Here is a 14,035-nt window from a genome sequence, read left to right as displayed (position 1 = left end):
AGAGAGATGACTTTATTCTTGACCTTGGCTTGTCTGTGTTTCAGGATGAGCTCCTGAACAGGCTTCAGATCTGGAAATCCCTAGGTCACCTGGACTTCCCTGGTGGCTCAGATGGTAAAGAGACCACCTACAATGTGGTAGACCTGGGTTTGATCCCTGGGTTGGGAAGATCCCCTGGAGAAGGGCATGGCAACTCACTCCAGTATCCTTGCCAGGAGAATCTCCATGGACAGAAGAGCCAGGTGGGCTACAGTCCATGGGGTCATAAAGTTGGGCACAACTGAGTGACTAAGCACACAGCACAGGTCACATAAGTTTCCACTACACAAAATTTTTTCATGGTTTGAGGGGTTACTTTCATAAAGATACCACTGAAAATATTCTTCAGATGAAGTCTTGCAATGGTCCTCTGCACCAGTAAATTCACCCCCTTATTCCTTTGGGGGCATACAACAAAGACCATGGAATGTTTATCTGGCACTTCCAAGCTGTGAGGTTTCACTTCTAGTCTTTAGAACCACACTCTGTCATGCAGTTGATGCCAGGAATAATGTAGGAACCATTCTGGTTGCTTATATTTGAGCTCTTTTTCTTTCCTTTGCTCTTTCCTTTGCAAAAGCTCCTCTTTGCCTGGGTGACTCTGAGGGCCTGATAAGCCTTCCTCTTTTTCAGGACATTTTCTGGAACCAAAGAAATCTTTCTTTCTTGGCTCTTGCTACACCATCTTCCCAACACTTCAGGCTGCTCAGGGTTTGTTTCTTCTTATCCCCAACAGTTAATATCCATCTACCAGCAGATAGTTGACTAATAAGACATATCCACCAGCCTGCAGCTTTTAGTCTTGAAGTGACATTGGAGACAACTGGCATAACTGTTACATGTACAGACTTTCAATTAGCCTCATTGTCTATAGCCATTTTCCTTTTAGCCCTTTAGAATTACTAAATCCTAGGGATCCAACAAACAGGCTATCTTATTAGTGCCTCTTTAAATATGTCTAGGTAAATATTCTACATAGATATGTCCAATAAGATACTACCATTTATTTTTGGTTTTCCAGACATAAGATAAAATTTATTTACTCATGAACTCCCTTCTCTCTGTTATGGGTGAACTTTCAATATATTGTCACTTCATTTGGATTCTAGAGGGATAGAAAGTGAAAATGTGTGCTCAGTTTACCATTTTATTAAAACACACACACACACACACACACACACTTGTTTACATACAACTTTTATACTGAAGCTCTTTAAATTCAAGCATGTATTTTAAAGAGCCTAGCACAGTGTCAGGAATGTAATAAGTGTTCAAAGGTATGTGGCTGATTGGATTTGAATGTGGAAGAGAACAAGTTACAAAATGACAGAAAAACTTAGGCCTGGACAACAAGCATGCTGTTAGATACCAACAAAGGAATAATAGATTTTAAAGAAAAAAAAATTTTTTTAGTGTTGGAAATCTATTGTTATGCCCTAGCATAAGAAGCAACAGTTAGAACTGGACATGGAACAACAGACTGGTTCCAAACAGGAAAAGGAGTAAGTCAAGGCTATATATTATCACCCTGCTTATTTAACTTATATGCAGAGTACATCATGAGAAACTCTGGACTGGAAGAAACACAAGCTGGAATCAAGATTGCCGGGAGAAATATCAATAACCTCAGATATGCAGATGACACCACCCTTATGGCAGAAAGTGAAGAGGAACTCAAAAACCTCTTGATGAAAGTGAAAGAGGAGAATGAAAAAGTTGGCTTAAAGCTCAACATTCAGAAAACAAAGATCATGGCATCCGGTCCCATCACTTCGTGGGAAATAGATGGGGAAACAGTGTCAGACTTTATTTTTTTGGGCTCCAAAATCACTGCAGATGGTGACTGCAGCCATGAAATTAAAAGACGCTTACTCCTTGGAAGGAAAGTTATGACCAACCTAGATAGCATATTCAAAAGCAGAGACATTACTTTGCCAACAAAGGTCCGTCTAGTCAAGCCTATGGTTTTTCCTGCGGTCATGTATGGATGTAAGAATTGGACTGTGAAGAAGGCTGAGCGCCCAAGAATTGATGCTTTTGAAGTGTGGTGTTGGAGAAGACTCTTGAGAGTCCCTTGGACTGCAAGGAGATCCAACCAGTCCATTCTGAAGGAGATCAGCCCTGGGATTTCTTTGGAAGGAATGATGCTGAAGCTGAAACTCCAGTACTTTGGCCACCTCATGTGAAGAGTTGACTCATTGGAAAAGACTCTGATGCTGGGAGGGATTGAGGGCAGGAGGAGAAGGGGACGACAGAGGATGAGATGGCTGGATGGCATCACTGACTTGATGGACGCGAGTCTGAGTGAACTCCGGGAGTTGGTGATGGACAGGGAGGCCTGGCGTGCTGCAATTCATGGGGTCGCAAAGTGTCAGACACGACTGAGTGACTGAACTGAACTGAAACATAGCCAAATAATGGAAACTATTTTTCAAGACATCATTAACTGTTATGAAATTATTTTTGTGTGCTAGAAACAGACACATCACTTTTACAGAGTGTTGATACTATCCTAGAGAGAAGAGAATTCATTTTACCTCTTGGCTCTCACCTAATCCAGTAAATCAACTTGGAATATTCCTTATTGGATAAGAAAACTATAGAGCATATTGTAACACAGCAAGAAACTACTACATCAATCCAGATATGCATTATGTCCTGAAGAGTAGGTACTCAATAAATATTTAATAAGTGAATGTATCCCTAACACTTGCTTGCAAACCTGATTCCAGAGTCAAGAAATAAAGTTTTCAGAGGTGAAAACCAAATAAGTGATGGTTTCATTATAGTGGCCATTATCAAAGTACCTGACCTAGATCAGAAACCCAGTAAATATTTGTGAGGCTAATAAGATAATTACTGTTAACTTTTTCAAACTTTAAAAAAGTCTACTTATCAAGCAAATGCTGGTGTATGACTCTTTAATATAGTAATACTGAAAGGCATTGAATTTTATAAACAGTTGAACTATATATCAATTATATCTCAATAAAGCCACAAAAAAGGAAAGAAACTCACAAGAAAACATTTCCAGGCCTTCTGTATGACTCTGGCAGCTCTGTCTTTCCTTTCAAATTCTGATTCTTGTTTCAAAGCCATGTGAAAGTCCTAAAATAAAATAAACAAAGGAGTATATTTTAAATTACTTTATATACTCCATCATGAAACTGTCACTAGAACTACATGAAATTCAAATAGAAAGTACAAAGGAAATACTGAAAATGATATTTGGCATCAAAATAACTAAAATAAACATTAAAATTGACACCTTTAACTGATAGCCTCTGTTCCATTTTGCTTTTTATTGAAGTATAGTTGATTTACAATATTATATATTTTTTCATTATTTTTAAAGATTATACTCCATTTAATGTTACAAAATAATGGTTATATTTCCCTGTGCTGTAAATTATATCCTTGTTGCTTTTCTACTTTATGCATAGTAATTTGTATGTCTTAACCCCCTACCCCTATTTTGTTCCTTCCCTTTTCCCACTTTTCCCTGGTAACCATTAGCTTGTTCTCTGTATCTGTAGGTGTGTTTCTGTTTTGTTATATACATCATTTGTTTTAGTTTTTAGATTCAGCATATAAGTGATAATATAGAGTATTTGTCTTTGTCTGACTTTTTCACTAAGCATAATAATCTCTAGGTCCATTCACACTGCAAATGGCAGAATTTGTCCTTTTTGATAGCCAAGTAATATTCTACTATATATATATATATATATATATATATATATGCATACCACATCTTCTTTATTCATTTATCTGTTGATGGACATGTAGGTTGATTAACTATCATGGCAATTATAGATAATGCTTCTAAAAATAGTGGGGTGCATACATCTTTTTGAATTATTGTTTTCATTTTCTTTGAAAATGAAACTCAGCAGTGGAATTGTTGAATCATATAATAGTTCTATTTTTAGTTTTTTGAGGAACCTCCATACTGTTTTTTACATTGGCTGCACCAATTTATATTCCCACCAACAGTGTATGAGGGTTCCCTTTTCTTCACATCCTCACAAACATTTGTTACTTGTAGACTTTTTGATGATATCTGGCATCTGGTCTCATCACTTCATGGGAAATAGATGGGGAAACAGTGGAAACAGTGTCAGACTTCAATTTTTGGGCTCCAAAATCACTGCAGATGGTGATTGCAGCCATGAAATTAAAAGACGCTTACTCCTTGGAAGGAAAGTTATGACCAACCTAGATGGAATATTGAAAAGCAGAGACATGACTTTGCCAACAAAGATCTGTCTAGTCAAGGCTATGGTTTTTCCAGTGGTCATGAGTTGGACTGTGAAGAAAGCTGAGCGCCAAAGAATTGATGCTTTTGAACTGTGGTGTTGGAGAAGACTCTTGAGAGTCCCTTAGATTGCAAGGAGATCCAACCAGTACATCCTAAAGACCAGTCCTATGTGTTCATTGGAAGGACTGATGCTGAAGCTGAAACTCCAATACTTTGGCCACCTCATGCAAAGAGTGGACTCATTGGAAAAGACCCTGATGCTGGGAGGGATTGGGGGCAGGAGGAGAAGGGGATGACAGAGGATGAGATGGCTGGATGGCATCACCGACTTGATGCACATGACTTTTGGGTGAACTCCGGGAGTTGGTGATGCACAGGGAGGCCTGACGTGCTGTGATTCATGGGGTTGCAAAGAGTCGGACACCACTGAGTGACTGAACTGAACTGATCCTGACAGATGTGAGATAATATCTCATAATTTTGATTTGCATCTCTCTGATGATTACCAATGTTGAGCATTTTTTCATGTGCCTGTTAGCCACCTGTTTGTCTTCTAAATGTCTATTCAGGTCTTCTGCCCATATTTTAAATTGGATTATTTGTTTTTTGATATTGAGTTGCATGAGTTATTTACCTATTTTGAATATTACTGCTATTGTTTATGCCATTTGCAAATATTTTCTCCCATTCTGCAGGTTGTCTTTTAGTTTTGTTGATGGGTTTTTTTGCTGTGCAAAAGCTTTTAACTTTAATTATGGCCTATTTGGGGTTTTGGGGTTTTTTTGCTTTTATTTCTTTTGCCTTAGAAGAATGATCCAAGAAAATATTGTTATAATTTTTATCTAAGCGTGTTCTGCCTATCTTCTCTTCTAGGAAATTTATGATTTTAAGTTTTACATCTAGTTTTTAAACCATTTTGAGTTTTTGTATACGGTGTGAGGAAATGTCCTAATGTCATTATTTTACATGTGACTGTTCAGTTTTTCCAAAATAACGTGTTGAAGAGACTGTCTTTTCTTCATGGTATATTCTTGCCTCCTTTGTTGTAAATTAATTGATGGTAGATGTGTGGGTTTAATTCTGGGCTCTCTATTCTTTTCCATTGATCCATATGTCTGTTTTTGTGCCATTACCAAACTGTTACAACAACTGTATGGTATTATCTGAGGTCTGGAGGTTATGCCTTCAGTTTTATTCTTTTTTTTCAGGATTGTTTTCAGAATTCAGGGTCTTTTGTGGTTCCATTTAAAATTTATTTTAACTTTTTATTTTATCTTGAAGTATAGTTGATTAATGATGTTGTGTTAGTTCTAGGTGTACGACAATGTGATTGAATTATACATATACATATATCTATTCCTTTTCAAATATTTTTCCCATTTAGATTGTTATAAAATATTGAGCACAGTTCTTGGTGCTATACAACAGGTCCTTGTTGGTTATCCATTTAAAATATAGTAATGTGTACATGTCAATAAACTCCCTAACCCTCCTCCACCATCCTGCCCCTCTGGTAACCATAAGTTCATTCTCTAAGTTTATGAATCTGTTTATGTTTTGTGAATAAGTTCATTTGTATCATTTTTTTTAGATTCCACATATAAGCAAAATATCCAATATTCGTCTTTCTCTGCCTGACCTACTTCACTCAGTATGAACTACTTCACTCTAGGTCCATCCATGTTGCTTGCAAATGGCATTATTTCATTCTTTTTCAGTTCAGTTCAGTCGCTCAGTCGTGTCCGACTCTTTGTGACCCCATGAATGACTAATAGTCCATTGTATATATGTACCACATCTTCTTTATCCATTCACCTGTTGAGAGAACATTTCTGTTGCTTGCATGTCTTTGAAATTGTAAAGAGTGCTGCTATAAACACTGGGGTGCATTAATCCTTTTGGATATATGTTTTTATCTGGATGTATGCCCAGGAGTGGGATTGCAGGATCATGTTAGCTCTATTTTTAGGTTTTGAAGAAACTTCCATACATTCCCACCAACAGTATAAGAGGGTTCCCTTCTATCCACACCCTCTCCCACATTTATTGTTTTTGTTTTTTAATGATAGCAGTTCTGACTGGTGTGAGGTGATATATCATTGTAGTTTTGATGTGCATTTGATGTGCATTAGTAATGTTGAACATCTTTTCATGTGCTTCATGGCTATAGGTATGTATTCTTTGGAGAAATGTCTACTTAGGTCTTCTGCCCATTTTTTGCTTGGATTGTTTGTTTTTTGATATTAAGCTCCATGAACTATTTGTAAATTTTGAGACTAATCCCTTGTTGGTCACATCATTAGCAAATATTTTTTTCCCATTCTATAGGTTGCCTTTTTGTTTTATTTATCATTTCCTTTGATGTACAACAGCTTCTTAGTTTAATTAGTCCTATTTATTTTTTATTTTATTTCCATTACACTGGGAGACAGAAAAAAATTTTGCTGCAATTTATCTCCGAGTGTTCTGTTTAGGTTTTCCTCTAAGACTTTTATAGTGTCTGGTCTTACATTTAGATTTTTAATCCATTTTGAATTTAGTGTATAGTGTTAGAGCATGTTCTAATTTCATTTTTTTTTTTTTACATATAACTGTCCGATTTTCCCAGGGCCATTTATTGCGGAGACTATCTTTCCTTCATTGCATAGTCTTGCCTCCTTTGTTGAAGATTAAGTGATCATAGGTGTGTGGGCTTATTTCTAGACTTTCTATCCTGTTCCATTAATCTCTATTTCTATTTTTGGCCAGTATCATAATGATTGGATGACTACAGCATTGTAGAGTCTGGAGTCAAGGAGCCTTATTCCTCCAGCTCTGTTTTTCTTTCTCAATATTGCTTTCACTATTCGGGGTCTTTTGTGTCTTCATACAAATTTTAAGATTTTTTTTGTTCTAGTTCTGTGAAAAATGCCATTGATAATTTTATATGGATTCCATGAATCATTAAATTTCCTTGGGCAGTATAGTCATTTGGACAATATTGACTCTTCCAATCCAAAAGGATGGCTTATCTTTCCATTTATTTTGTCATCTTCGATTTCTTTCTTCAGTGTCACAGTTTTTGGAGTAAGGGGCTGTTGTCTCCTTAGGTAGGTTTATTCTTAGGCATTTTATTCTTTTTGTTGCAATGGTAAATGGGATTGTTTGCTTCATTTCTCTAGTGTGTAGCAATGCAACAGATTTTTTGTATTAATTTTGTAAACTGTAACTTTACCAAATTCACTGATGAGCTCTCATAGTTTTTGATAGTGTCTTTAGGATTTTCTATATATCATATTATGTCATATGCAATGTGTGACAGTTTAACTTTTTCTTTTCCAATCTGCATTTCCTTTATTTCTTTTTCTTCTATGATTGCCATAGCTAGGACTTCCAAAACTATGCTGAATAAAGGGGCAAGAGTGGACTGTTCCTGACCTTAGAGGAAACTCTTTCAGCTTTTCATCATTAACTATGATGCTAGCTGTAGGTTTATTGTATATGACCTTCACTGTATTGAGGTAGGTTTCCTCATGCCAACTTTCTCAGTTCAGTTCAGTCGCTCAGTCCTGTCCAACTTTTTGTGATGCCATAGACTGCAGCACACCAGTCTTCCCTGTCCATCACCAACTCTCAGAGCTTGCTCAAATTCATGTCCATCGAGTTGGTGATGCCATCCAATCATCTCATCATCTGTCGACACTTCTCCTCTTGCCTTCAATCTTTTTCAGCATCAGGATCTTTTCCAATGAGTCAGTTCTTCCCCTCAGGTGGCCAAAATATTGGAGTTTCAGCTTCAGCATCAGTCCTTCCAATGAATATTCAGTACTGGTTTCCTTTAGGATTGACTGGTTGGATCTCCTTGCAGTCCAAGGGACTTTCAAGAGTCTTTTCCAACACCAAGTTCAAAAGCATCAATTATTCAATGCTAAGCCTATTTTATGGTCCATACATGAAACTGGAAAAACCATAGCTTTGACTATATGGACCTTCATCAGCAAAGTAATGTCTCTGCTTTTTAATATGCTGCCTAGGTTGGTTATGGCTTTTCTTCCAAAGATCAAGAGTCTTTTAATTTCATGGCTTTCTGCCATAAGGGTGGCATCATCTGCATATCTCAGGAATTTTGAAAAAGTCCATGACTCTCAACAGTCTACTCCAACACCAAAGTTCAAAAGCACCAGTTCTTTGGCACTCAGCTTTCTTTATAGTCCAGCTCTCACATCCATACATGACTACTGGAAAAACCATAGCTTTGACTGGACGGACCTTTGTTGGCAAAGTAATGTCTCTGCTTTTTAATATACTGCCTAGGTTGATCATTGCTTTTCTTCCAAGGAGCAAGCATTTTTAATTTCATTGCTGCAGTCACCATCTACAGTGATTTGGAACCCAAGAAAATAAAGTCACTGTTTCCTTTGTTTCCCCATCTATTTGCCATGGAGTGATGAGACCGGATGCCATGATCTTGGTTTTCTGAATGTTGAATTTTAAGTCAGCTTTTTCACTCTCTTTCTCTTTCATCAAGAGGCTCTTTAGCTCTTCTTTGCTTTCTGCCATAGGTGGTGTCATCTGCATATAGAGTTTACTGATATTTCTCCTGGCAATCTTGATTCCAGCTTGTGCTTCATCCAGCCTGGCATTTCACATAATGTACTCTGCATATAAGTTAAATAAGCAGGATGACAATATACAGCCTTGATGTACTCCTTCCCCAACTTGGAAACAGTCCATTGTTCCATGTCTGGTTCTAACTATTGCTTCTTACTGATTTCTTATGAGGCAAGTAAGGTGGTCTGGTATTCCTGTCTCTTGAAGAATTTTCCACAATTTGTTGTGATCCACACAGTCAAAGGCTTTGGTGTAGTCAATAAGGCAGAAGTAGATGTTTTTCTGGAACTTTCTTGCTTTTTTTGATGATTCAATGGATGTTGGCAATATGATCTCTGGTTCCTCTGCCTTTTCTAAATCCAGTTTGAACATCTTGGAAGTTCATGGTTCATGTACTGTTGAAGCCTGGCTTGGAGAAGTTTGAGCATCACTTTGCTAGCGTGTGAGATGAGTACAACTGTGTGGTAGTTTGAACATTCTTGGGCATTGCCTTTCTTTGGGATTGGAATGAAAACTGACCTTTTCCAGTCCTGTGGCCACTGCTGAGTTTTCCAAATTTGCTGGCATATTGAGTGCAGCACTTTCACAGCGTCATCTTTCAGGATTTGAAATAGCTCAGCTCGAATTCCATCACCTCCACTAGCTTTGTTCATAGTCACACTTTCTAAGGCCCACTTGACTTCACATTCCAGGATGTCTGGCTCTAGGTGGGTGATCACACCATCATGGTTATCTGGGTCATGAAGATCTTTTTTGTATAGTTCTTCTGTGTATTCTTGCCACCTCTTCTTAATATCTGCTTCTGTTAGGTCCATACTGTTTCTGTCCTTTATTGTGCCCATCTTTACATGAAATGTTCCCTTGGTATCTCTAATTTTCTTGAAGAGATCTCTAGTCTTTCCCATTCTATTGTTTTCCTCTATTTTTTCACATTGATCACTGAGGAAGGCTTTCTTATCTCTCCTTGCTATTCTTTGGAACTCTGCATTCAACTGGGTATATCTTTCCTTTTATCCTTTGCCTTTACCTTCTCTTTTCAGCAGTTTGTAAGGCTCCCTGAGACAACCATTTTGCACATTCACATTTCTTTTTCATGGGGATGATCTTGATCACTGCCTCCTGTACAGTGTCATGGACCTCTGCCCATAGTTCTTCATGCACTCTATCAGATCTAATCCCTTGACTCTATTTGTCACTTCCACTGTATAACTGTCAGGTATTTGATTTAGGTCATACCTGAATGGTCTAGTGGTTTTCCCTACTTTCTTCAATGTAAGTCTGAATTTGGCAATAAGGAGTTCATGATCTTAGCCACAGAGAGCTCCTGGTCTTGTCTTTGCTGATTGTACAGAGCTTCTCCATCTTTAGCTGCAAAGAATATACTCAATCTGATTTTGGTATTGATCATCTGGTGAAGTCCATGTGTAAAGTCATCTCTTGTGTTGTTGGAAGAGGGTGTTTGCTATGACCTGTGCGTTCTCTTGGCCAAACTCTGTTAGCCTTTTGTACACTGAGGCCAAACTTGCCTGTTATTCCAGGTATCTTTCAACTTTCTACTTTTGCGTTCCAATCCCCCATGATGAAAAGGACATCTGTTTTTGGTGTTAGTTCTAGAAGATCTTGTATGTCTTCATAGAATTGTTCAACTTCAGCTTCTTCAGCATTAGTGGTTGGGGCATAGACTTGGATTACTGTGTTATTGAATGGTTTGCCTTGGAAACGAACAGAGATCCTTCTGTCATTTTTGAGATTGCACCCAAATACTGCATTTCAGACTCTTGTTGACTATGAGGGCTACTCCATTTCTTCTAAGGGATTCTTGCTCACAGTAGTAGATACAAAGGTCATCTGAGTTAAATTCACTCATTCCAGTCAATTTCAGTTCACTAATTCCTAAAATGTCGATGTTCACTCTTGCCATCTCCTGTTTGCTACTTCCAATTTACCTTGATTCATGGACCTAACATTCCAGGTTCCTATGCAATATTCTTTTTTACAGCATCGGACTTTACTTCCATCACCAGTCCCATCCACAACTGGGCGTTGTTTTTGCTTTGGCTCTGTCTCTTCATTCTTTCTGGAGTTATTTCTCCACTCTTCTCCAGTAGCATATTGGGCACCTACCGACCAGGGAATTTCATCTTTCAGTGTCATATCTTTTTGTCTTTTTATACTGTTAATGGGGTCTCAAGGCAAGAATACTGAAGTGGTTTGCCATTCCTTTCTCCGGTGGACCACATTTTTGTCAGAACTCTCCACCATGACCTGTCCATCTTGGGTGGCCCTACATGGCATGGCTCATAGTTTCATTGAGTTAGACAAAGCTGTGGTCCATGTGATCAGTTTTCTGTGATTGTGGTTTTCATTCTGTCTGCCCTCTGATGGATAAAGATAAGAGGCTATGGAAGCTTCCTGAAGGGAGAGACTGACTGTGGGGGAAACTGGGTCTTGTCCTGATGGGCAGGGCCATGCTCAGTAAATATTTAATCCAATTTTCTGTTCATGGGCTAGGCTGTGTTCTCTCCCTGTTGTTTGACCTGAGACCAAACTATCGTGGAGGTAATGAAGATAATGGCGACCTTCTTCAAAAGGTCCCATGCACGCACTGCCACACTCAGTGCCCCTGACCCTACATCAGGCCACCTGCAACCCACGCCTCCTCTGGAGACTCCTGGACACTCACAGGCAAGTGTGGGTCAGTCTCTTGTGGGGTCACTGCTCCTTTCTTTTAGTTCTTCTAGGCCTCTGTTAAACATTTCTTGCATCTTCTTGATCCTTGCCTCTATTCTTTCCCTAATATCTTGGATCATCCTCACTATTATTATTCTGAATTCTTTTTCTGATAGATTGGCTATCTCCACTTGACTTAGTTGTTCTTCTGGAGTGTCATCTTATTCATTCATCTGGGACATAGTCCTCTGCTGTCTTACTTTGACTAACTTTCTGTGATTGTTATTTCTGTTCCACAGTCTGTAGGTTTGTAGTTCTTGCTTCTACTGTCTGCCTCTGTTGGACACACTTGTCTAACAGGTTTGTGCAGGTTTCCTGATGGGATGGGATGGTTCCTGCTCAGTGGTGGGTGCAATTGGGTCTTGTCTCTTTGGTTGGCAGAGCCATGCTCAGGAAGAGTTTAAGTCACTTGTCTGCTGATAGGTGGGACTGTTTTCCTGCTCTATTGGTTGTTTGGCTTTAGGTGACCCAGCACTGGAGCCTACAGGCTGTTTGGTGGGGCTAATGGCACATTCAAGGAGGGCTCATGGCAATGGGTACTTCTGAAAACTGCTACTGCCAGTGTCTTTGTCCCTGCAGTGAGCCACAGCTACCCCCCACCTCTGCAGAAGGTAGGTCAATATTCTTAGGTCAATCTTAGCAGGTAGGTCAATATTCTTATGGGTCACTTTCCCCCCTGTATTTCAGTGCACATGAGACTTTGTGTGTATCCTCTAAGTGTGGAATTTCTTTTCCCAGAAGTTCTGTGGAAGTCCTATTATCTAACCCCACCAGCCTTCAAAGCCAGATTCTCTGGGGATTCCTCCCATTGCTGGATCCCCAGGCTGGGAAGCCAGACGTGGGGCTCAGCACTTTCACTCCTGTGGGATAACTTCTCTGGTACAATTGTTTTCCAACTTGTGGGTAGTCCACCAATGGGTATGGGATTTGATTTTATTGTGATTGTGCCTATCCTACCATCATGTTGTGGCTTATTTATTTATTTTTTTTAAATGTAGAGTATCTTTTTTAGTAGGTTCCAGTAGTTTTTTCCCACCCGATGGTTATTTAGCAGTTAGTTGTGATTTTAGTGTTTTCATAAGAAGGGAGTGGCTCATGTCCTACTCTATCATCTTGAGCTCTCAACATCTGTATATAAATTTTAGGATTATTATAGTTCTATGAAAAATGTCATGGGTATATTGATAGGGATTGAATTAAATCTGTATATTGCTTTGGGTAGTATGGCCACTTTAACAATATTAATTCTTCCAATCTAATACCATGGTATATCTTTCCATTTCTTTGAATCATCTTCAGTTTCCTTCATCAGTGTTGTATAGTTTTCAGAGTATAGGTCTTTCTGTGGAGACTGTCAGAGTATAGGTCTCCTTGGTTTAAGTTTATTCTTACATTTTTTTTTTTTTTGGATGTGATTTTAAATGGATTTTTTCCTTTCAGTTTCTGATATTTCAGAAATAACAGATTTCTGTATACTTCTCTTATATCCTGCAACCTTGCTAAATTTGTTTATTATTCTACTAGTTTTTGGGTGGAGATTTTAGGATTCTCTATGTCATTTGCAAATAGTGACAGTTTTACCTCTTCTCTACATTTTATTTCATTTTCTTATCTGATTTCTGTGAATAAGGCCCACCAGGGAAGCCCCAAGGCCTTTCAACACTATGTTAAATATAAGTGGTAAGAGTGGGCATCCTTTTCTGGTTCCTGGATTTAGTGGGAAGTCTTTTAGATTTTAACCATTGAGTCTGATGCCAGCTGTGGGTTTGCTGCAAATATTATGTTCTTTATGTTGAGATAGGTTCCCTCTATCCCCACTTTGGAGACAGCTTTTATCCTGAATGGATGGTGAATTCTGTCAAATGCTTTTTTTTGCATCTACTAATCTTTTTACTAGGTAATTAAAAATCTCCTGACAAGTAATAGCCCTGGACCTGATGGCTTCACTAGTGAATTCTATGAAACATTTAAAGAAGAACCAATTCTTCTCAAGGTTTTCCAAAATATTGAAAAGGAGGCCTAACTCATTCTGGGAGGCCAGCTTTATCTTGACACCAAAGCCAGATAAAGACACTACAGGAAAAGAAAACTATAGACCAGTATCCCTATGAATATTGATGCAAAAATACTAGCAAAGAGAGTATAGCAGCACATTAAAAGTATGGCTACTGTCACAATGAACAAACTGATCTATTCCTGGAATGCAAAGATAGTTCACAATAGAAATATCAATCAATGTTCTCAACAAAGCCAGTATCAGTTCAGTTCAGTCGCTCAGTCGTGTCCGACTCTTTGCAACCCCATGGACTGCAGTATGCCGGGCCTCCACGTCCATCACCAACTCCTGGAGTTTACCTAAACTCATGTCCATTGAGTTGGTGATGCCATCTAACCATCTCATCCTCTGTCATCTCC

At 38.5% G+C, this 14,035-nt stretch overlaps 1 protein-coding gene across 4 annotated transcripts in view; it reads right to left on the bottom strand.

Annotated features, from left to right (window-relative positions):
* Window positions 1–14,035, bottom strand: part of C16H11orf65 (chromosome 16 C11orf65 homolog) — a 118,048-nt gene that overhangs the window by 69,025 nt on the left and 34,988 nt on the right. For all 4 annotated transcript variants that reach the window (XM_006053337.3, XM_025266939.2, XM_044929772.1 and 1 more), the window contains exon 2: window positions 3,058–3,147. In XM_006053337.3, the coding sequence (XP_006053399.1) occupies window positions 3,058–3,138 (81 nt within the window). In that variant the 5' untranslated portion in view covers window positions 3,139–3,147. The remainder of the gene's footprint in view (window positions 1–3,057; window positions 3,148–14,035) is intronic.

This window comes from Bubalus bubalis, chromosome 16 (genome assembly GCF_019923935.1).
Source record: "Bubalus bubalis isolate 160015118507 breed Murrah chromosome 16, NDDB_SH_1, whole genome shotgun sequence".
Taxonomy (NCBI): domain Eukaryota; kingdom Metazoa; phylum Chordata; class Mammalia; order Artiodactyla; family Bovidae; genus Bubalus; species Bubalus bubalis.
Note: the sequence above shows the minus strand (reverse complement) of the source record. Positions and strands in the feature narration are given on the sequence as shown.